Below are 23,032 nucleotides of genomic sequence, written 5' to 3'. Positions count from 1 at the left end.
CCTGCCTGGCTCAACCCAGTGAGTGGCTGGGCCCCAAGACCCACAGTGGCTGGATGGAGCAGGGCCCAGGGGGCTCTTTTCCCAAGGCCAGCAGCCCCATCCTCTTCCCCCCCCCCCGCCCTCCTCCCAGCCTGCATCCGTTCTGGGATGTTTCCAGTAGGATCCAGGCTGCCAAAGAAGAGGACAGCCAAGCCCAGAGACAGGCTTGATGAGTTAAGTCCTTGTCGAAGTGGGAAGTGTCGGGAAGTGTTTTTCACGGTGTTTTTCTTCGGGGGAGGGAGGGGGGGGGCATTCCTGGAAGCCTCTTGCTCTTGCTGCTGCTGCTTTGCCTACGAAGCCGAGCCCCGCCGGCATGTTCCCTGGAGGCCGCTGGGCTGGCCGAGAGGCCGGCTATTCTTCAGCCATCAGGAAAGTTTACATCTTGCAGGATAAATGAGTGGCGTTTCCCGCTCTGTTTACAGCCAGGGATCGGCCGCTGGACAGGTCAGGGCAGGATTGATAGGGACTCGGCGTGACTGCAGCCGGCCCTCGGGGGACACGGGGGACACTTTGTCTCTCGGCGCAGATCCGGAGGCCTGCAGGGAGGGGAGGTCAAGAGCTCGGACAGAGCCAGAGCGCGCCATTCCAAGGTGGGCCTGCCCTCCTCCCTCCGCCTGGATTGCAACACGCACACCCTCCGAAGCAGCCAACACCTGCAACAACACTTGGCTGATGACTATTTTAGGTCTTTAATTTTAAATTTTGTAGGCCATTCATCTAAGCATCTTACAATATATTAGACTCACCGCATTTAAAAATTCAAATAAAAATCCAAATACATAACGAAATAAGCACATTAATCAATAGAAGTAAAGAACTATACCAGCAGGCAAAGGAGTTAAGTGTCTTTATGCAGCATATACATTTTGAATTAAAATATATCAAAAAGCTTTAGAAAATAGACCAGCCTTTGCCCAAGGCCAAAAAGAAATTGTGAACATTTCTTCGTCATTCAAGAGCTGGCAGAAATAAAATGGGTGACAGCACAGCTATCAAGGAGAGGAAGAAGAGACCGCAACTTCTTATTGGAAGGGCCTGCTGTTCCCTCCTCCTGGGTTTAGTCTGCAGACCTGGGGTCTCCTGGTGGTCTCGCATCCCAGTAGGAGGCCCAGCTTTCCATGGGATCTTTTCTAAGGTCAGCCTAGGTCCAAACATTAAAAGGGAAAAGAGGCCAACAGCAATGGCTGTTAACTGGGGTACCAAGCCCCCAGCACGGTGGCCCAGGATCTGTCCGCCCCCGCCCCCGGTGCCCAGTTGAGTCCATTGGGCCAGCCCGAGGAAGGTGACGGTGGGGTCTCCTGCCTCTGAACTGGTGGGAAGGGAGGAGATGAAGCTGACGTGCTCATTTGTGATGGGGGCTGGAAGGGGTGGTGTGCTGCTGCTTTCTTCTCATGGGCCCCACTTCAGAGAGGATGGAGGAGGGGAGAAATGGGGGTGGGGGAGTTGCAGAAACCAAGTGCTCACCAGCTCGGCCAGGGTGAACAAGCCAATTCCAGGTCTGCTGCTCACTCGAGTGTTTCATCCCTGTATCCGTATGCAGATTTTTCCATACGGTATGGGATCTCCTGCTATAGGCAGGGGGTTGGACTAGAAGACCTCCAAGGTCCCTTCCAACCCTACCGCTCTACATTCCATGTCAGGGCTCGCCAGACTTGGCAACTTTAAGACTTGTGGACTTGCACCGGTCATAAAGTTGCCAAGTCTGGAGAGCCCTGTGCTACGTACTCAGAGCCCCCGAGATCTGGAGGACCCCATGGGCTCCTTTCCTCTGGGCAAGGAAGGTGGCGCTTGGCATCCTAAGTCCCTCCCGCCAGCAGCTTCCCCACCCTGGCTTGAGGTGGTTCCAGGGCTGAATCAGAGTTGTGTTTCCTGGGTCTCTGGGCATTTTCCTCCTGAGCCACGGCTCCGTCTCCCAGGCTTGAGGGAAATATTCCTGGCTGAGCAGAGCATCAGGGTTTCGAATCCACCCACTGGTTATAAGGGGGGGGCTCCCTCCGGGTGTCCCTTCCCCTGGTCTAAGAGGGGATGGATTTGCACCCCAGCCCCTTTTCTATCCCCCCTCCCTGGCAATCGCCCCCAAATCCAGCCTGCGTGGACCGGTGGCCTTTCACCACGCCCCCCCCCCAGGTGGCTCGAAGGGAGGCTGCTGCCCGTCCAGCTCTCGGCCGTCGTGTCCAGCAGGCAGCCGCGCTCCTCGCCGGGGTGAGCATCAAGCTGGCTTCTTTGGAAAGGGCCGGCTAGCCCTCCGGCCAAAACCTCAAGGCCGAGAATGTCCGGTTGGGGCTGAGCAAGGGTCCTCACAGCTGAGCTTCAGCCCCCTTCTCCCTCGGGCCCCTCCTCTGTCGCTGCAGCCGGGGGGGCCTCCGGCGCACCCGGGAGAGGCAGGCGAGCCCAAAGTGCGAGAGGCGGTGCAGCTGGAGGCGGACGCAGAAGACCTCGCTGGTGGGGATCTCGGAGAAGAAGGCCCGGTCTTGGCAGATGTCCGTCTCGGCCCCCGTCAGCTCCAGGCTCTCCAGCACCGCCAGGATGAGCTGCCGCTGGGCTTGGCTCTGCAGGCCCCGGATGTCCAGCAGGGCCGCCAGGTGCTTCTTTCTGGGGGGGGAAGAAGGGGACGGCTAGGAAGGGAACATGGCCGCCCCGGGGACGGTGGCTCGGCTGCATGGCTTCCCAAGGGACGGGGGCTTGCAGGGGACGCAGTTCCAGGTAATCCTCAACATATGACCACAATTGAGCCCAAAATTTTTGTTCAAAAGTGAGACATTTGTTAAGTGAGTTTTGGCCCACTTTACGACTTTTCTTGCCACGGTTGTTAAGTGAATGACTGCAGTTGATAAGCTAGTAACATGGTGGTTAAGTAAATCTGTCTTCCCCACTGGCTTTGCTGGTCAGAAGGTTGCAAAAGGGGATCATGTGACCCAGGGACACTGCAACCGTCATAAATGTGAGTCACTTGCCAAGCGTCCAAACTTTGATCATGTGATCATGGGGATAATCACCGCAAAGGTCGTTAACTGTGAAAAACAGTCATAAATCACCTTTTGCAGGGCTCTTGTAACTAATCGTACTAAGTCAAGAACTCCCTCCGTGTGGCTGAAAATATTCGGCAGCTGAGGCGAAGGCAGGGGAAGGAAAAGGGCAGCAATTATGGTGAGGGGCTTTCCCCCACCGATCCACATCAGGCTGAGCGCCGCTGGCTGGGGGTGGAAGGGAAGGGAAAGGGGAGCCGTGGCCCCGAATGCACAGCCAGAAAGAGGCCCCTGGCGGGTTCAGAAGGCGCCCGGCCCCTTTCAAGCCATCCCTGCTTGAAGAACAACGGGGGGGCGGGGGGAATAGTAAACCCCTCTCATGACCTAGGAGAAAACCTGCACACTCCCCCAGGGAGCCCAGGCTCCAGGTGTAGCCGACCCCCCAGGACCCTCAGATGCCGGACAGGAGCCAATCCTGGAGGCGTCCAGTCTCTGGGCTTCCCAGGGGGGAGGGTAGTTTGGAAAGCTTTCGTGCCTGAGGACCGAGTTGGGGACACACACGCCCCAGCCCAGGGTGAGAGAGCACAGGAGCCTCCCAGCTCCACTGTTCCGCGAAAGAGTTTATTTAAAGCCCTGCAGCTTCGGATGCTCGTTAACCTCAGGAAGCTGGCACGGGGCCACACAATCAGCCAGGGTGGGGAGGCAGAGGGGGCAGAGCAGCCGCCGCCATGGGGTTAACGGCTCCTGGGGGCTCTCAGCACAGGGGGAGGGGAAGTTGCAGCTCCCAGCCCTCCAGCCCTTTAAGGGAGTCTGGCTTGGCCCGGGGGACCCCCTCCTTCTCAGAGGCTCCAGCCAAGCCTGATAGCATGGCTCCCCTGCCCTATTTTTAAGAGGGCCCCTCCGCTCCTCCAAGTCACCCAGCCAGGGCAGCTTACAAGGGGTGCTGGCATCCTGTGCTCGGAGAGGCAGGCACGCTCCCCCCCCGCAGGCTGGGCACCGCAGTGGGTGAATCCCCCCTTTCCCAAGGGATGGCAACCGGCACGTCTTGGGCACTGAGGCGGCTGGTCAGTGGCCCTGGGCCAACAGCGCCTGCCAAAAGATTCTCCTGAAGACGTGCCAACGGACCCTTCGCGCCTCATGGGAGCTTCCGGGCACCCTGGCAGGGCCCGTGTGGCTCTTGTCCTGCTGCCAGCCCCGAATGGCAGTCTGGCAGGAAATGGCCACCAAACTCTGCTTCCTGTCTGAAGCTCGGCCACTTGTTTTGCTCTGCTGGACGGCTTCGTTCTCTCTCTCTCTCTTTTCTTTCAAGAAACAAAAATCCAGATAAAACAGGAAACGTCCGTCAGCCACACTTAACGGGCGATCTGTCGCCTCGAAACAATTCCTAAGGATGCAATCAGCAGGAAGATGGAAAGAAAAACAAGGGGGAGGCACGATAAAGCCCGGCTTTGCCCTCCCCGCGTGACCCCGTGTGACGCAGCCGGGCTGGTAGCCCAGCAGAGCCGAGTGGGCAGAGCGGGGAAGGGAAGGGTATTTATAACTCCCCAGCCGCCCGTCCTGGGAAGTGGAAGTGACTGTCCTGCTTCCAAGAAGTGGGTCCTTTGGGAGAAGGCAGAGGAGGACACCGACGGGAGAGCGTCATCTACCTGCCTCAGTTTCCCCCGCAGAGGTCAAAGGGTCCTCAAGGGAAGAGGGGCTGCCAAGTGACAAGGTCCTTGGAGCCAAGAGCAGATGGCCAGGGCTGTCCTGGGCAGAGAGTTCCGAGTTGCTTGGCGCGGCTTCTGCTCTCGGCAGAAGGAAAAAGATGGGCAAAGCAGTAGAAAACTACAAGAGGCTTGGGGAGGGGGGAGAGCAGGGCGCCTGAGTGGTCTACGAAAGCCCACGGGTTAGGGAGGAGGTGCTGGGCGTGAACCTGTCCTGGATCCCTAAATTCTTGTTCCTTAGAGAGACGTGGCCACCACTCTGTTACAATGGGTAGCAGGTCTCTGGGAAGGAAGGAAGGGGGTCTTCGCAGCAGCCCCACCCCAAAATGCCCCTTTGGGAGGAAGCCTCCCCTGAGGAATGTCCTCGGGGGCACGTGTCTCCCCCAAATGCCAATGCTGAGTGGGGCAGCAGCCTCACCACCACTAGACGGATGTGTCTTGGGCGGCTTCTTTGGTCCAGAGCAGGATCCTGGCTCTCAACAGGCAGAGCCACAGGACACCGTGAGGAACGGGCCAAACTCTGGCCTGGGCCAGAGCCAGTTCACTGTGTGGCCCAAGGCTTGAGTAGAGGGGAGCCTCAGGTGTCTACTCAGGAGACCAGCTCTTTGGAAGGAGGTTGACCAAAGGAGCTGAAACGTGGTAGGTTTTCCGTGGCTGGGTTTAGACACACAGGAGAGGAGTGGGAGAGGCCACAGCACTGCTTCCTCTGGGTCCAAGCTCGGCAAAAGAGCCACACCCCGAACCCAGAATGGGGAGAAGGTGAAAGCCAGCCTCGGCCTCTGGCAGAGGCTTGGCTTGATCTCCTCCTTGAAGGCCTCCATGGATCTTCTGGCCATTAAGCCAAAGAGGACTTTGGCCCAAGCGGTTGTGAGGAACCCATGGTTCCCAGGAGGAGGCTGGATTACAATGCCCACCATCCCCGTGCATTAGTTCCATGATTGGGGACGGTTGATGTCTTGTTCCATTTCCAAAGATGCAGCCCAGCCTAGAGAGCTGAGATCCAGCCTGCCAAGGGACCAGTGGAACCGCCCAGCTGGCCAAAGAGAAAAGCGGCTCAGAATACCAGAGGGACAGACGGCCGGAGCTGAGATCTGAGACCCGAAGGACACCAGACTGGGGGAGGATCACTTTAGGACGGGCGTAGGCCAACTCCCCAGAGGAGAAGGAGCCTCACGTGGCCGAAACAGGTTTCACGTTCAGAGGCACCTGCAGTGGCCCTGACACCTTCCCCAAATGACACCTTCCAAGAGGACCCTTGACCAGGTGAAGGCAAGAGCGTCTGCACATGCTCTGGGGACACCAGGCCGGTTCCCCCTCCCACCGGACTCACTGCACATCAGGAAAGGCCCTGGCCAGGAAAGCCACTTCCATCTGGATGGCCGGCGTGTCTTCCAGCTCCAGGATCCCAGCCAGGTGGGGCACCACGGAGTCCAGCCAGGAGGAGGAGGATTCCTGCAGGAAGGTGGGGGGAGAGCAGAGCCTCAAGAGGAGTTAATTCTAGGGCGACCCTCGCTTGTCCTCCTGGAGGAGGAGGGTTGGTGCTGCATTTGCAAGCAACCCCCCTCAGGAAGTGACCGCTCTCCACTGACTCATGGAACCCACTGCTGGAGGAGGTGAACCAGAGTTCCCAAATATCTTTGCAAATCACAAAAGGGTGTGACAAGCGTGCACTCACACTTCCCTGAGCTCAGACCAGGACCTTCCTCTGGCTCTCCTGAGATCCCAGGAGACATCGTCAGCCTAGCCAGGATCCCCCCTCCTTTTTCATTTCCAGTTCCCTGGGGAGAAGGCCGTGGGGCAGGGGAACCCTGACTGCTGATGTCTACCCCTAAAGGAAGGCCCCATCTCACCAGCTGAATGAAGAACTCCTGCAGCTGCTTGGCCTCGCTCCGGAGTCTGTGGGCCACTTTGGCTCTCATCTTGGACGAAGTGCAGATGATCCGCACTCGCATCAGCGGCCGGACGTACTCGATCAGCACCCGCCGGTGGACCTCCCTCACCAACATCTGTGGGGGACGGGGGGTGGGTGGGATCAGGGCTGGCAGAGGACCAGGGATTCCGGCCTTGGGTTAGGCCACGGCCGGGTCTAAGGAAACCACCCAGGCAGGACGAGGCAGTTTGGGGGAAGCTTGGTTTCTCTTTGGCACTGGGCACACAAGGGGTTCTCTGCCTGCCCTCCGTGGCGACTCAGGCACAGAAGCTCAGAGGGGAACTGACTCCTGCAGGGCACCAACTGCTGGGAGAGGACGGCACGTGCTCCCTCAGACCGGCATTTGTGTGGAAGGCCAGAAGAAGCCAAGCCAGGGTGGACTTTCCGGATGCCCATCCTGGCCTGACTGAGCCTCTGATTGCACTGAGGAGGGTCTCCGGTGCCCCCTGGCACCTCCTTCCCCCACGCTCTCACCTGGTAGGGCTCCAGCTTCATCTGCCTCAGCTTCTGGGTGTGCTCCACGAGGAGAGCCATGATGGCGGAGAAAGCCTCGGAGTTGTTGAGCCATTTCCTCTTCATCAGCTTGTAGAAGTAGGGCTGGGGGGCAGGGAAGGAGGACGGTCTCAGATGCAGCCTTAGAGCAGGTCTGGGGCGGGGGCGGGGGCTTCCAAGCAAAGCCCACTCAAGACAGCCAACCCCGGGGGAACCCACCCACTGATCCTTGCAGATCACGTTTAAGGGTTAGGGTGCTATTGTGTCAGCCCACCCAATAGGTCTGTTCTCAAAACATGATGGGAACAAACCATGGTTTATGGGAGGTGTGATCCAGCCATCTGATTGGGCTCTCTGGGGGCTTAGGCAGAAAGGGGGGCAGCAGCACAACCCTCCCCGCCTCCCCCTGCAGACCCCTCCTCCTCACAGGCCCCGGGAGACCCTCGGGTTACCTTGAGGCTTTGGAAGAGGTGGTCAGCCAGCACTCGATTGCACAGCCGGGTCACTCGGTCGAGGGACGAACCTGCCAGCTGCTTCACGGCCTCGCTGTCCGGGTGACCAAACCTGGCCAGGTGCTCCAGGTAGTCCCTAAAAGAGCAGCCTTGTCAAGCGAGCTACCTGCGAATTGCGCAAAGCCAGCTGGACTCACAACTGGGGGGGGCACCTCCTTTCCTGCCCATTTCTGGAGGGGACTGAACTGGACCGATCTCAGGATGGGACGCCCGGGGGGTTGAGAGGGAGGTGGGGGGCACAGCAAAGAGGGCATCAGGGCCAGGGATGACCACTCACGTGAAGGGGGGGCAGCAGTTGACCAGCATGATGGTCCGGCCCACGTAGCTCTCTGGGCTGAGGCTGCTGACCACCTGGCCTTCGTGAAACTTCTCGACTTTCTTCTGGAAACTGAAGGGGGCAAAGAGGATGCCACTATGGTAGACCCTCTGCAGGCAAAGTGGTGAAGCCCCCACCCCCCCTCCAAGGCACCTTTTTGCCTGGCTGTCAGCTCCACCTCCCTGCCCAGATGTGGCCCCTCCAGCACAGGAAACCCTCTCCCTCCATTTTTGCAGCAATTGCGGATCAGAACCTGCCAAGTCAAAGAAACGGGCCCTCTCTCTCCACCCAGCGGGGGCTGGTTCACCAAAGACTCCCCTGGGCCCTTTGGCCACCTCTGGAGTGCAAGAAGACAGCCCCCACACACACACACACACTGTGGCAGCTGCCCTGGGGGGTCTCATTGCACACACAGCCACAGCCCTCTCTATAACCCTCTTACCCCACCTGTGCTCAGGGACCCTGCAAGACACACACACACACACACACACACACACCACAATGCACTCCACAGTGGCCCTGGAGACACAGCCTCAATTCAGAGAAACTACATCCACACTTGGAAGCCAGAGCTCTCTGGAAATAGGCATGTCAGGAAGCAGACCGCTAAAAATAGTCCCTGGCCGGGCTCTGGCCGTCCACCCCAGCATCCCTGACCGCCGGGCCCTTTGGCTCCACCTCACTGGCATTTCCTTATAAATGGGCCATGGCAGCTATTTATACCCCAAGGTGAATGTATTCCTGGCGGCCAGTTTGAAATGGAAACTTTGTGCCCAGATCCCCTTCAGCCCCTCGCATGCCCACCCTGCGCCACCCTCCGTGTATTTTCTCCCACGGGAAGCACACGCAAATGCGGGGGGGAAGGGGGGGCTGTCAGGTTCCAGACATGCCTCAAGGAGCGAGAGGGATGAATCGCCGGCCCTTTGAGGGTCTGGATGGGGGCAAAAGCCAGAAGTGCTCTCTGGGGCTGCCTCTTGGTTTCCCCCCTGCCTTGGGCAGAGCAGCCATACTGAGGCCTTCTGGGGAACAAGACCACCCCCAACTTTGCTTCCCCCCCAACTTGCCCATCTCTGCCCCTTGATGCAAACAGGTGGCGACTGTGGTGAGCCCAGCCCAGCAAAACCGGAGGCTGAGAAAGCACCTCACGCCTCTCCCACCTTGACCCATTTTGGTGCCGGAGGGAGACAGCATCAGGGGAAGCGCTTCACCCCTTTTCCTGGCTCTTGAACCCCCACCGCACCCCACGCGGGAAGAGAAGCCTCCAGGGCCAGGCTTGGGTTTTGGCGAGGAGGCACCTCCCAGCTCACGCCGGGCTGGTCTGTAGCCTGGCATCTGAAGAAAAGAAAGGCAGGAGATGCCCCAGGCGTGGTGCCCCCAAGCCAGGTTTCGCCCCTTGAAGACTGCTGGACGGTAACACCCCTCCCCTAACAGAGGGCCTGGCTGCAGATGCTGCAGCAACCGGGGGCCTCTCTTGTGCCCCGTGCCCAGATCCTTCCTGGGCAATACCTCTGCAAGAACTCTGCCAGGCTGGCAAGGCAGCAGTGAGCCATCCTTCTTCCAAACTCCTCTGTGATCTGGGGGGCTTTGTCGGCATGCCCCTTCAGCACCTGCAAGGCAAGAGAAAGACTCAGCAGTTCCACAAAGCCTCCCTGGAGTTTTTTTTTGGGGGGGGGCAGCCTTCTGGCCAAAAACGGGAAGCTTGGGAAAAGGGTAAGACGGGCACAAGGGGCTCGGGGGAGTTACCCCCTTTGCTGCCAGGGCTGGCATGCCTGGCCTCCGATGTTTATCTGTGCACTGAGCTGGTGCTCTCCAATGGGTTTGAGCTGTAATTCCCATCATCCCCAGCCAGCAGGGTCAGGCACGTTCCAGTGGCCCAGCACTGCAGACAAGGGACTGGAGACAGGGGTGAGGGGCAGATGGAAGCTCCCACTGCCCTGTGGGGTTTGTTGGGGAGACAATGAAGCTAGGGAGAGGGGCATTTCATCGGCCCCTCCAGGAAATCTCCAGGACAGAAGGAAGCCCAGCTGGATTGTTTCCCTCTTCCAAATTAGGGCTGCATTCACACGGAATGCTAAACCCTGATTTTTTTTTGGGGGGGGGGGGTTGGGCAGCAAGCTCTAAGGCCTGGTGCACATACTGTGCTCAGCCATGGGCAAGAGGCATTTTCCCACAACACAAACCAAGGAGGCTAGGCCTTACGTCTGAACCCAGCCTAAACCTTGCTGCCCAGGCTAAGCTAAGCCCTTGTCCAGTCGTTCAGCCAGGCCGTTGGACGGAGCTCCTCCTAGCTCCTGCTCCCAAGGGTCAGTCCAGGGCTGGAAAGCCTCCCTCGGTGGGTCTGGTGTGGGGCCTTTTCCTGTGTGGGCCGAGCGTCCCGGAAGGAAGCTGCTACACGAAGCAGGAAAAAAAAGGGGGGGTAATGAGACTGCAGGGCAGGGGGGACCCCAACATACCGAGATGACTTTGCTGGACAAGCCGAACTGAAAGCTGTTCTCCTTGTCTTCCTGGGCCCACCTCTCTTCCTCCTTCCGCAGCTCCTGGCTCATGTCCCTGCCGATCGCCACCTGCGGATGCAGCGGAGAGAGTCCGCAAAGGGGGGCTCCAACGGGAGGGGGCACCCGTGGCTTGCAGCTTTGGGGATAGGAGGGATGTGGGGAGACCTCTTGAGGCCGCCTGGCCATCTGTCTCGTCCCTGAGACTGCCCGGAAGGAGACTTTAGTGGCTTGATGGCAGAGCAGGGTTACGGTGGCTGGCCATGATTATGGATGCCGTTTGGCCTGGCTGGAGCCTTGATGGATTCTCCCCCCCCCCCCCCCCGCCCTTGGCCAGCTATTACCTTCACAGCGGCAATGCACTCCTCCTCCAGACTCTGCTGCATTTCCCGGGAGAGGAGGGGGCCGAGCTCCTGGGACTTGACCAGGGGGGAGATCTCTGGCCGGCTGAGGACCTCCCTGTGGTGAGGAGAGTGAGAGTGAGAGAGAGACCCCACAAAATCCATTTCTCTCCGGGGGAGATTTAAAGTGCCAGAAGAGGCCCAGGGCATTTTCTGGGGCTAGAAACTTCCAGCTGGGCTGAATTACCGTTCAACTTGTAAGAAAACTCTGCACTGCGACTCCTGGTGCCTTTCCTTGCCCCCCCCTTCCTGGGCGCTCCTCTCGCCCGCCCGCCCGCATGCCCCTCCAGGAACTATATGCCAGCTGCCAGCCGGCATTCCCACTTGGGCCCCAGGAGGGTCTGTGCTGGGTGGGCAATCCTGCAAAGAGCCGAGGCCCACCCCCAGCTTCTGCCTCCCCCCACTCAAAGGGGCTCTCATTGCCCACCTTTGGTAGATGTTGCTGTTCCAGTCCAAGACCAAGTAGAGCTCGGAGAGGCTCAGCTGCTTCCGGACCCCTTCGGCCAGGCAGCGGGCCAGGCCCCGGTGGTAGCCGCCCAGGTAGACGCCAAAGGCCTGATACTGCTCGGGGTAGGCCTGCAGCAGGTGGCGCTTGACGCTGCTCAGGTCCTCCACCATGCACTTGGCCAGCCGGTCCATCCGGGTGGCAATAGTGCCCGCCCGGCTCTCCACGCACTGGCACAGCTTCTGGCCCGCCAGCCGGTCCACTGCCTCAGCCCACTGCTGCCTCATCTGCCGGGGCCGGGCCCGCGGCCCCCCCGTGGAGTCTCCCTGGGCCTGGCGCCAGCCGCGGTCGGCCTCCTCCTCCTGCTCGATGACCTGCACCAGCTGCTCCAGGGGCGGGTAGGCGCTCTTGGTGGCCAGCGCCTCGGCCAGCACCGCCCAGAGCGCCTCCTGCAGCGCTTCGTAGAGCAGGGCCACGTCCTTGGCCTTCCGGCTGCCATCCTTCCCGCTGACCCCGCTGCCCCCCTGGGCACACTCGGCCTCCAGCTCCATGATGTGCCCGTCGGCCAGGCGGAGCTCCCGCTGGTGGATCAGGTTGAGGATCTCCAGGACTAAGCAAGGGACACAAGCGGGAAGGGAGACTAAGGCTGGGCAGGGGACCCCCCCCCTCAGGCAGGGAAGGGCCCAGAGGGGCTCTGTGCCTGCGAGCCCCCAAGTGAAAAAATGGGCCGCGACTCTAATCAGGCCAAGAACCGACCCAGCAGAAGCAGCTCCCTCAAACCATAAATGGGCCGTGGAGCATCGGAGGGCGTGGAGAGACCCAGCCCCAGAATCGCCAAGAGCCGGACATGGCTGAATGGAGATCATCGTTGTCATCCTCACCCAAACCATAAAGACCAAGGGATGCGGCTGTTGTGAACCTCTGGGTGCCTCCCTCGTTTTCAAGCAATAAAAAGGTCCTGAGGGCCAAATCACTGGGAACGGCCGCTCAGGCATCCTAAATATTGACCATGCCCGCGGAAGCACAGCTGACCGGTGGAGCTGCAGACTGCCTGCCCATGGACAAGGCAACTTCCCCCCACCCCACCCCACCCACCCCCGCTTGCATGCTTGAGGTGGCCCTCCTGAGAAGAGGGATCCATTGCCAGGGACCACCAACTCACACGACACCCTGACCTTTCCTGGGGTCAGCATCCAGAGGTGACCACAGGGAGGGAGACAGTTGTCCTCCCGGCCTGGAACCAGGAGAAGCCTGGGTGGCCACAGGGGGTGGGGGTGGGGGAGAGGGTCCCAGGCTTCATGCACATCCTCGGCTTGCAGGACGCCGGCCTTGCGAGGGCTTCAAGGCACCCACCGTCCTCATCGTCATCACAGGAAAGAGCCTTCCTCACCCGCAGGGCCGAGGGTCCGGCTGGGCTAAAAGCAGCCTCTTCCGTTTCCCTGCCCTCCGCCGAGGGGAAATGCCCCAGACGGGATGACGCAGTCGCCTGCCACACAATGACCTTATCAGCTGAACGGCAGAGATCAGCCTGGGGGTGGGAGGGGGGGCTGGCAGGGGGCAAAGCCCTTTCCTTGAACAGTTTGATCCGTGGGGTGAACCTGGGAAATGTGGCTGCCTCACTCAAAAGGGGCAAAGCCCCTTCCAGGTCTCCAGCCCCTCTGAGAAGGGGGCTGTGGGAGGGGGTGGTTCCCACTCCATTTGCCTTTATGCCCAAGAAACCACCAGGGAAGAGGGGACCAAGCCCTCCCCACACCCGACACCCCTTCTTTCTCATCAGCCCCGCCAAATCTTCTAGCACTCGGTCCTTGGGCCCTTTGGGAGAGTGAAACTGCGAGACCCCTCGCGTGGATAGTGCTCCCTAATTGGGTCATGCAAAGAAGCCCCCGGCTCGGAGAGCACCAAGACCCATCTACAGCCAGAGAGAAACTCCCCTCACCCAGCCTGGGCTACAATCTTCCTAATCCCCCTCCTGAAAAGGACCGACGGCTGGGCCAGGTAAAAACAATTACAGAAGAGGAAAGGGCCACGAGTAACAGCTCAACAGAGGTGGAAGGGACCTTGGAGGTCTTCTACTCCATCCCCCTGCTCAAGTAGGAGACCCTACACCCCTCCAGACAAACAGCCGTCCAATCCCTTCTTAAAAATTCAACACAAAGAAGGCAGGTTAAAGCAGCCCCAAGAGCCCGCTTGGCACAGCCTGCGGGACCCCCAAAGGGGAGCTTCTGACTTTGTCCTCCGAAGCCTTCAGGACTGTTCAGCCCGAGGAAGTTTCCCAAAGCCCCAAGGTGGGCTTCCCACATGCTGAGCTACCGAATGAGCCCTGGGGAGAGGGGTCCTTCAGCCAAAGAGTTCAGCCATTTCCCCCAAGTGCTTAGCTGTGATTGGTGGGTGAAATCTAATGGCACAAATAAGCAAGGTTTGAAATACCAGCACGCCTGGCTCAGGCACGAGACCACCATGTGCCTGGGATTTGCCTTTCAGAGGAACTACGAAGGGGACAATGAACCACAGGTTTGGGTGGCCCCTCATCCCCCCCCCGCCTTGCCAACTGGGGTGCCACTGGCTGCTTCCACTCCCTTGGGTGGGAGAAGGCTGCCAGGCCCCCACGTTCTGGTGGATGAGCAGCCTGGCCCCAATGGCTGGGGGGGGGCTTCTGGTCAGCAGCTTTGAGGTCTTACCCACCTGGGCAGCGCTGCAACTTTTAACTGCAGTCAAAGAAGAGCGGGAGGCAAGTCACAGCCTGCCCCCTGCCCGAGGGCTTCCCCTTGTCTGTTGGGGGGGGTCCTCAGCATCACAGGCAGAGAGAGCAGCTCTGCCCCCCTCAGCTCCTTTTTAGGAGGGGAGGGCCAAGGGAGGCCTTTTGGGGCGCACTGAGTACAGGCGGTGTCTCCCCCTACGCACCCTGGCCTTCCTCTCGCCTTCCGCGCCGGTGCCAGCCCCTCTGCTGAGCCCAGCTGGAGGAGGACCCTGGGCACCACAGGGAAGCGGACAGGGATCCCTCGGGGTGGGCTGGCACAGCCTGGGCTCTCGGGGAAGGAGGGCGCCACCGCTAACCGGTCCAGCCCTGGACCTTCGGGAGGGGGAGGAAGGGTCTTTCCAGCCTCTGGATGGCTTCTGCCCATGCTGCCCCCTCCCCCAGAGCCTCCTTCTGCTCTTGGCCGCTTCTCCGGGAAGGTCACAGGCCGCGGCTCAGGAGACGCTCCGGCAATCAGGCACTGAATCACGGCAGGGGAACAATGGGCCCGAGGCCCACAAAACATGAGGGGAAGAGAAACTCATTAGCTGCAGCGCTCAGGAGCTGATAAGCAGCCTGGCCAAGGTCAGCGACGCCAGGGCCCCTCCTCCTCTTGTCCTGGGACAGCCAGCCGTTGCCCCGGGAAGGCAGAGAACCAGCGCTGGGGTCCCCGAGGCTCCTCCGGCCTGGGCATCCCAGTTTCCCTTGCGGGACCCCCAGGATAGGGAAAGATCCATGGCCAGCCTCTGGGCGCGGGGGGGGGGCACCGTGTGGCCAGCACTGAAGTTTGGAGCTGCCACTCCTGCTGGTAAAGCTACTCTTTACGGGTGCCCTCCCTTGGAAAGAAGGGATCTTTCTGGTGTTTTTAAATTATATAGGTAGTCCTTGACTTATGACAACTGAGCCCAAAATTTATGTTGTTAAGTGAGTAACTTGTCAAGTGAGTTTAGCCCCATTTTACAACCTTTCTTGTCTCAGTTGTTAAGTGAATCTCTGCATTATGAGTTAGTAACCCCGTTGTTCAATGAATCTGGCTTCCCTTTTGGCTTGGCTTGTCGGAGGATGGAACCAGCCTTGGGCACACGAAGGGTCTGAGGCTTCCTGGACAGGCCGGTTCTCCTGTGGGGCAACGGCCTGCTTGGATCATGGCTGGCTCACCTCCGCTGCCTCGGACTCAGCGGCTCGCTTGGGGAAGGACTCCTTGGCCTTCCCAGACATTTCCCTGCACAGGCAGGCAGAGCCGTGCCCTAGGAGGTGGGGGTTGCTCTTCAGGCCCGCCTAGACTTAAGCCAGCAATTGGGACGCCCTGGGTGGCCCCTGATTAGGCATCCCTTCCGGGGGGCCCAGAGGGTCTAGCATGCCGGGGTGCCAAGAGGGAAGGTGGGCACGGGCTCCACGTTCGGTTTGGCCAGGCCAGACTCACCCGAGAGCGGCTCCTTGGGCTTGGGGACTCGCTTCTCGCCCACCGGGGCCGCCTCCGAGCCCTCCGTCTGGTTGAGCTTCTCCACCAGGGATGCCCGGCGTACCTTCCCACCCAGCCCGATCTTCAGGAAGGAGCCGCGCTTGGCGGCATCCCCACCACCGTTCTCCTCCGCCAGGCCGCCATCCGAGCTGTAGAGGCCCTCTTTGCGGCGCGCGTTGAAGCGCTGCATCAGGCTGAAGTCCTCCGAGCAGCGACGTGGCTTCTTCTTCTCGGGTGCCCGCTGGCCCAGGCTGCCCTCCATCAGGGGCAGCATCATGCGCTCCAGGAAGGACCGTCGGTCGGAGCCCTGCTCGCCCCCAGGCGACCGCTTCTCCCCGCTCTTCCGGCCCTTGCCCAGGCGGAAGGGGCTCAGCCCCACCAGCTTCTCCAGGGTGGCCCGGCGCCTGAAGCGGTCCTCGGGGCTCCCGCTGAAGACGCCCCTCTCAAAGTCCCCGGGGAGGGACCTCTCTCGGCCAGGGGAGAGGCCCCCGAGGAAGGAGTCCCGCTCGTTCTCCTCCAGGTCCTCCTCGAAAGGGTTGGTCCCCGGACTCTCCGTGGCCAGGATCAGCGTCCCGCTGCGGCTGTCGCCCCTCCCACTCTCTCCGGGGCCCCTGCTGGCCATCTTGAGTTGATAGGGGTTCTTGAGGACCGGCATGGTGGCTGCCTTCCTGGGCCCTGCAGAGGAGAAGGGATGCTCAGCCATCGCTGCTAGGAATCGCACAGATGCCCTCAGGAGGTCCCACTTGACGCAAGAGATCTGGGAAAGGACATCCCAGCCCCCCCCTCCCAATTCTGGAGCCAGATTCAGATACGGGGCCAGGGTGCCGGTTGCTTTGAATCAGCCATTGGCTGTGTTTACACAACCTACTGGGCCATAAAAGGAGGTTTATAATTGACAGCCATGGGCTCTGCCCAAAGCAAGGAGACACCCTGGGCATGTTTGCTTCCCCATTCAAATCGGGGACTTTGCTTTGCTGTTGGGTTAAAAGAAGAGGGAGGTGCCCCCTTCACTGGAAACACCCCCTGGCAGCAAAGGTCTTCAGAAGAGGACGAAAAAATTTCCATGCAAAGAACTTTGGGAGCACTGCGAGGTGTAGGGTGAGTGGAAGGAACACCAGGGGATGGAGGAGGAAATGCAGGTAGGCAGCAGAGGCCCCCCGAGACCCCACAGTGGCCCCCACAGTGGGGAGAGCCAGAAAAGCTATGTAGGGAGAGACGCAGGAGCGTCAGCTAAAATGGACCAGCCAAAGTGCTGCTCCATCAGGGATCGCCTTGACAGCCCAGAGCTGCATGGGGCTCTCCCCACCCCCCCTTGGCCCAGGGGTTTTAGCACCCCCACTCTGGAGGCTGCTCTTGGCACGGCAGGTGGCAAAGGTGAGCGGTGGAAGCTCCACCTCCCATGGAGTCCTGACCCACAGAAGCAGCAGTGGAAGCGGCATGCAGGGAAGGGCATCAGGCACGTCGTTTGTTGCTTTGCTCCCCACTTCTGTGCAACTGTCCCTGGAGGAGGAAGAGGTGATAATGGAAGCAGGGCCTCCCCATAGAAAAGAGGTTCCAGCAAAGGGTTAGGGGGAAACTTGGGACAGGCCAGCCTTCTTCTCTTCTGCATCCTTTCCCAAGTTAGGAACAGGCGATAATGCCCAGTTGGCAGAACCTCCGCGAGGTGATGACCGAGCCTCCCCAGCAAAGGGGCTCTGAGCCAGAGTGGGATGGTCTGCACTCACCCTCCCCAAAAGACCACCCTTGGAACCAGACTCTCCAAATCTGCTGGGCTACAACTCCCATCCTTCTCCTCCAGCACATCGGTTTTGCCCTGGGCCGAAGGGAAGGCCAGCAGGTGCTCCAGCTTGACTCTTGTCCTGCAAGGGAGGGAGGAGGAGGGAATTTCTCCCCCAGGGAAGCCCAGCATTTGCTGGGGGGTGGCGCCTCCAAGGAGCCTCTCTGGGTCTCCAGGCTGCCAAGAAGGAGGCCTTGCCTTCAGAAACGGGTCATGAGTGGCTTTGGGGTGGTCCATCGTAACTTGGGTCACTAAGTGGCCGGTCATTAAATGAGGACTAACTGTATGCATTTGTGCACGCAAGTATGGACATTTTGAGAGGGAGGGTGACTATCTGGATGATGGTCACCTCAATTAAGGCCCCTTCACACCAAACGCAACTTAGAAGATAAATCCACACATGGCACTGCCTCGTCTAGTAAATTTCCATCAGGTTCAGCTACAAGGCCGGCTTTGGGCAGATGTGGTGACCTTGGAGGCTGCAAGGGAGCCTCAGATAAAAGGCAACTGGCAAAGAGTCTGGGCAGGGCAGGCGGCTCAGAAGAGACTCTCCCCAGTTTCTGGGACTGTAAAAGAGGCGGGGTGGGGGGTGGGGGTGGGAAGAGATGCATTTCCAGGCTTCCAAGATTCCGTTAATGTAACTTTATAATAGAATAGAATTAGCTCATCCGGCCAAGTTACCTGTGTGGTCTACCTCGCAAGGCTGGCAGCAGCCAAGGCTAAGAAGGGGAAGCTTTTGCACCACTTGGCCCCCTCCTTTGGGTCTGCTCCGGGGTCTGAGTTGGAGACCCCCAAGGCCAAACACGAGCGGGTGGGCCAGAGAGGGAGGGTCCCTTGACAAGCAGCTCCCCTGCCAGGCACTTCAGTTCCCCTGCAGAGCAGCTGCTGGCCAGCTGCAGCCGAGGGATGGAGGTGCCCTATTTTGAGCCCAGGTTCAGAGGCAGCGGCCTCGACCTGAAGGCTCCTCTCAAGCCACCCTCAGGAGTTCCCCATCACGTGCCCCACTAGGCAGTTAAGCAACCTACAAGAGGGGGCAATCCCCAATAATCTCGAAGCAAACAAAACTCCAAAGCCAAGCTGGGCCCACAGAAATGCCGAACCGGTCCATAGCCAGAGCCAGAGCATTTGCAACCCCTGCCAAGCCCAAATCAAGCCGGCCACTTTGGGAGGGCCAAAAGGTAAGAACCCAAATGCCCTTGCAAAGAGTCCAGATGTGGCGATGCCAATCTTCCAAAGCGGCCTGGCTTGCCGTTGGGATCGCAGAACGAGGGAAGAGACCCCTCTCTTGAGAGCAATCCCCAAAGTCTGAGTGTTTTCAGATGAGATCGCCCTGCCCCTGGACGAAAGGGGACAGGGAAGGGATCGGCTCGGATGCGAAGGAGTGGAACTCATTGGGGTCCCCGGAAAGGATCCTTCCTTATGGCCTGTCCTGGATCTTAAAGAGAGGTAGAACTGCACACACTCAGAGGAGGCCACAAGTGACTCAGCGTCCAGGGAAAGGCCCCCCAAGTGGAAAGCAAATAATTTAGCCCCCCCTCCCCCCCCCCGGCAAAAGAAAAAGCAGAGGACGAGAGAGGGAAGCACTGTGGGGGAATGGCAGAGGTGGGGGTCTCCCTTTTTTATATGCTCAGAAAGGATTGGGGAGACTACATCCATCTTCAGCGTTCTCGCCCCCTCCCCATCCAGAGGGGGACTAGACCAGCTCAAGGCAGAAAAGGCTTTGCCGGGAGCAAAGAGAAGTTCGGGAAGGGCCAGGATGAGGCAAAACCCCTTTGCAAGCTTCCTTTCAGCTGGGCTTGGCCCGGCCTGGAGGGTGGGCGGTGGTCCTCTGCCCTCTAGAAGGGGAAAGTCCTTCTCCAGCCCCTCCTGGGATTGATGCCTGAACACCAAAAACCTTCCTGCCTGGAGGGAAATAGGGACCCCTCCCAAGGACAGTAGTGAGTCCCGGTGGGCTTTCCTTAAACAGCCTTCTGCTTCTAAAGGTAAAACTGCCAGCAACGGAGCTGCTGTGCCCACCCCCTGCCGCCCCCAGGAGCGCAGACAGAATGGAGCCCATTCTGCCACAAGCCGGGCACAGCCTGAGGCTGGAGGCAAACTCAGAGGAGGAGGAGGGTGACTTCTTCAGTTGGCATGGCTGCCCATCTCATCCAAACGACTCTGGGCAGCTCACAAGAGCACAGACAGAAGCTTCCCCCTACTGAGGACCCCCCCCTCGAGAAAAAGGTGGCACCAGAATGCAGCTCCCTCCGAGGAAGTCTACATTGGGTAGAAAAGGAGGCAGGGGTTTCCCAGGGTACAAACTGTGGGATGGCCACCACCCTTCGAGCCCCCTCGATGGATGGAAGTCACAGCCCCCCACCCAAAGGAAAGTAGGGGGAGGGCCCTCCCCCCGTCCCCACCCTTCCAGCAGAGTGGAGTCCCTACCTTGGCGCCTTCCCTCCTCTCTGGTGGTCTGGCCGCTCTGGGCAGCCGGGCTGGGGAGGCCGAGGAGCCTTGGGAGGAAGCCCCTCCCAGCCCCACCAGGCCGGAGGTGATTCGGAGCAGGCAGGCGGCTTTATGTAATCGGGAGGATCTTGTGACTCTTCTGCTGTGGGTCTGGGCAGGGGCAGGGAGGGCGGGGGTCACTCTCAGGCGGAAAACAAGCCAGGAAGTCTCAGGCTCAGCGGGGCTGGAGCTGGGGGGGGGGGGGAGGCCCACGGCAGACGCCCTCCATCTGCCTCCAGAACGGGCAATTGCAGCCAGGTGCTCGTCAGGGGTGGCAGGTACATCCCCCCCCCACCACCTTCCTCACCCCCCTCCCACCTAGAGGCCGGTTTGGCACTCTTTTAAGCTGGGGATGATGGCTACGGTTTGGCCTTAGCACGTTCAGGCTGCTCAGCCAGGATTATTTACAAGCCAGGATTCAGAATATAGCCTCGTAGAGGCAGTGCTCAACCTATGACCACAACTGAGCCAACATTCCTATTGCTGAGCGAAACATTTGTTCAATGAGTTTTGCCCCGTTTTAAGACCTTCCTTGCGGCAGTCGTTAAGCGGATCGCTGCAGCTGTTGCGCTAGTTGTGAAGCGAATCTGGCTCTCCCACTGAATTTGCTTGCCAGAAAGTTGCAAAAGGGGATCACGTGATCCGGGATGCTGTAACCGTCATAAATGTGAGTCAGTTGCCAAGCGTCTAAATTTTGACCACAACAGACCTGCAACGGTCGTAAATGTGAAAAATTGTCGTAAGACGCTTTTTTCAGTGCCACTGTAACTTTGAACGGTCACTAAATGAACTGCTGTGTAAGTCGAGGACCACCCGTACGCGAATGAAGTCAGTTCCCCTTTTCAAAACGGACCCTGGTTGAAGAAAGCAGGTCTCTGGTCTGGCACGGTGCTTTTGCCAGTCTCTGACCTTCGATGCCGGGATCCCCAAAGCTCTCAACTGCTTTGGGGGGTCAAGGAGGCAGGTCCTCCCTCGCCTGACCAATTCCGGGCAGTGTCTCCGTCTTCAGCTGGAGAGTCTTCTGCCCACAGAGCCCCCTCTGGACCAGCGAGCGAAAGGGCCAAGCCGGGCTCGCCACCCACTCCCAAACCTGTCTCCAGGAGGCCTGTTTGTGCAGGCCCTGCAAGAAGGCCCAAAGGTGGGGACTCCATCCACCCACCAGGGCTGACTGCCTCCTCCGCCTTTCTTTCAGCCGCCTGTCCTTGGTCCGGTCCTGCCCCCTGGCGGCCGTCGCCTCTTCTTCAAAGGGCTCGACCCCAAGGCAGCGAGTTTCCCTCCAAGGAGCCTCTTTGCCGAGGGCAGCGCTCCGGTGCTGCCTTCGGGCACGGGGCCCGCTCCCCGCTGAGCCCCACTTCTGGGCCCCACCCAGAGGGAGTGGCTGGAGCTGGGCCTCCGGCACCCACTCGTGCGGGTCCACGGCTCTGGGGCGCAACGGGGCCCTTTTACGGGTGCTGCGCTTGTGCTGCCCTTGAGAAATATTTGGAAGCCACGGCTGCGAGCCCAAGAGAGCCCCTCAGCCGCCTGATCAACCTGGCTTCGGTCGCTTCACTTCTGGGGCATCTTTGGCCTGGGGGGATACGAGCCCCTGGGGGGAGCCCTCTGAAGGGCATCTCTCCTCTGGCGGCAGGGGTCCTCTCTGTCCGTGGGGCAGGTGATGCCGCCTTCCTGGGCATCTTTCCTTCAGCTTCCAGGAAGAGGCAGGAAGGAGCCTGTCCTGCCTGGACTTTCCAACTGCCCCTTGCTGGCTGGGCAGGAGGGCACCGCGTGGCCCGGCATCGAGCGCTGGCTGCCCTAGCTGCCAACCGGCCCAGCCAGCGGGTCCTGGCAGCAATAGGGGGGTTCGGGAGGGGGGAGACAGCCCCCCCCAGGTGCCGCCTTCTGAGCCATTTCCTCGAGGCTTCCGTGTTTCGAGGCGGAGGAAGCGCTGCCGGGCGAGAAGGGGGCCACCGCCCCCTCCCTGCCGATGAGCTCCGGGCGGAGGAAGCCCCCACCACGCCGCCCATCAGCCCCGGCCAGTCAGCTGGGGGAGCCCCTCTTCCTCCCGGGGCCCCGCCTAGAGGGCGGAGGGCTCAGGGCCTTTCAGGGAAGCCCCCGAGGATTGCATCGGGCCGCGGATGAACGGAACGAGCCCGCGCGGGGAGCGGCGCAGCACCGGGGACCCCCCCCCCGCGGGCGGTCCTCCTCTGCAGAAGCATTCGGCTCGAATGCGGACTTGCGCCTGCGCAGAGTCGACTCCCGCTTACCTCCGGCAGGGCAGGCAAGAGTTAAGCGCTGTGCTTGACGAACATCGATTGGCTGCTCATCCTGCCAATAGAAACCGCGGGTGAGAGCCGCTCGGCCTCCTCGGAGGAAAGGGGCGGGCCGGCCGGCCGGCCTGTCTCCATGCTGCCTCCCAGCCAATCAGCGCCGGCAGGGGCGGTGCCTGCCTGCGGAGTGGGCCCTGCGAGGCAGCGGGCGGGGCGGGGCGGGCGTCCGGCGGGCGGGGCTGCGCTCGGGGGAGGCTCCGCGGCCCCTGCAGACCCCCTGGCCGCGTGAGCCGCGTGGCTGCGGGCCGCCCACCCTCCCGGCCGCCACATGGGCGCTGCGTGTGTCTGCGTCGTCAACCGGAGCTCGGTCGCCGCCGGTTCAGTAAATCCCGGCGGCTCGGCCGCAGATACCGATCCGTCCGTCCGCGCAGCCCGCCGTGGGGATCCCCGCCGGGCTGCGCTTCGCATTTCGAGGGATGCTGCACAATCACCGTCCCTGCAAAGAAGCTGCTTCGGCCGACTTTCCCCCCTGCCTGTCGGTTCTCCTTGTGAGCTGCGGCCAAAGGGCACCTTCGCCCTCTTCGCTGGCCGGTGGCAAAGGTGAAATGCCAGCCTGGACATCCGCGGCCCCCACTCAGATCGCGGCTGCCGGTTGGAGGCTGCAGAGGGTTGCGGCTGTGCGCAGCCCAGACAGGCCGGCCTGGTGAGGAACTAACTGCCCAGGACCGTGGGTCTCCCCTGCCCTCCGCATGCCACACGTTTCCCACGCGGAAGGGCCGCGGCTGGAGGCGGACCTTCCCAGGAAGTCCGGGCAAGGTGAAGACCCGGGACTTCAGCTCCCAGCGATGCTGGCTGGGGGATTCTGGGAAGTGAAGTGCCCCGGTCTTCACCTTGCCAAGTGGACAGCCCTGCTTGAAGGGAAGCGAGCCGCACGTAATTTCAGCGCTTTATTCTCCTTCGAAGACCTTTACGCGCCTCTGGACGGGCGTGCCGGCCTAAGACCTTTTAATACATCATACATAACCTATCCCAG

General features: G+C 60.4%; 1 protein-coding gene across 2 annotated transcripts; it reads right to left on the bottom strand.

Annotated features, from left to right (window-relative positions):
• Positions 1-1,796: 1,796 nt before the first annotated feature.
• Positions 1,797-19,771, bottom strand: EXOC3L2 (exocyst complex component 3 like 2). 2 transcript variants are annotated; one of them, XM_083369994.1, is made up of 12 exons: positions 19,694-19,771; positions 15,454-16,167; positions 11,279-11,906; positions 10,795-10,909; positions 10,412-10,522; positions 9,465-9,565; positions 7,920-8,030; positions 7,583-7,718; positions 7,113-7,235; positions 6,559-6,714; positions 6,039-6,160; positions 1,797-2,631 (listed from the first exon to the last, which is right to left on the bottom strand). In XM_083369994.1, the coding sequence occupies exons 2-12, from the start codon at positions 16,145-16,147 to the stop codon at positions 2,337-2,339; spliced, it is 2,592 nt and encodes an 863-aa protein (XP_083226120.1). In that variant the 5' UTR covers positions 16,148-16,167; positions 19,694-19,771; the 3' UTR covers positions 1,797-2,336. The 2 variants fall into 2 exon arrangements, with proteins under 2 accessions (XP_083226120.1, XP_083226119.1); XM_083369993.1 differs by lacking the exon at positions 19,694-19,771 and adding an exon at positions 17,217-17,243.
• Positions 19,772-23,032: the final 3,261 nt, after the last annotated feature.

This window comes from Vipera ursinii, assembly GCF_947247035.1.
Source record: "Vipera ursinii genome assembly, chromosome: 9".
NCBI lineage: Eukaryota > Metazoa > Chordata > Lepidosauria > Squamata > Viperidae > Vipera > Vipera ursinii.
Note: the sequence above shows the minus strand (reverse complement) of the source record. Positions and strands in the feature narration are given on the sequence as shown.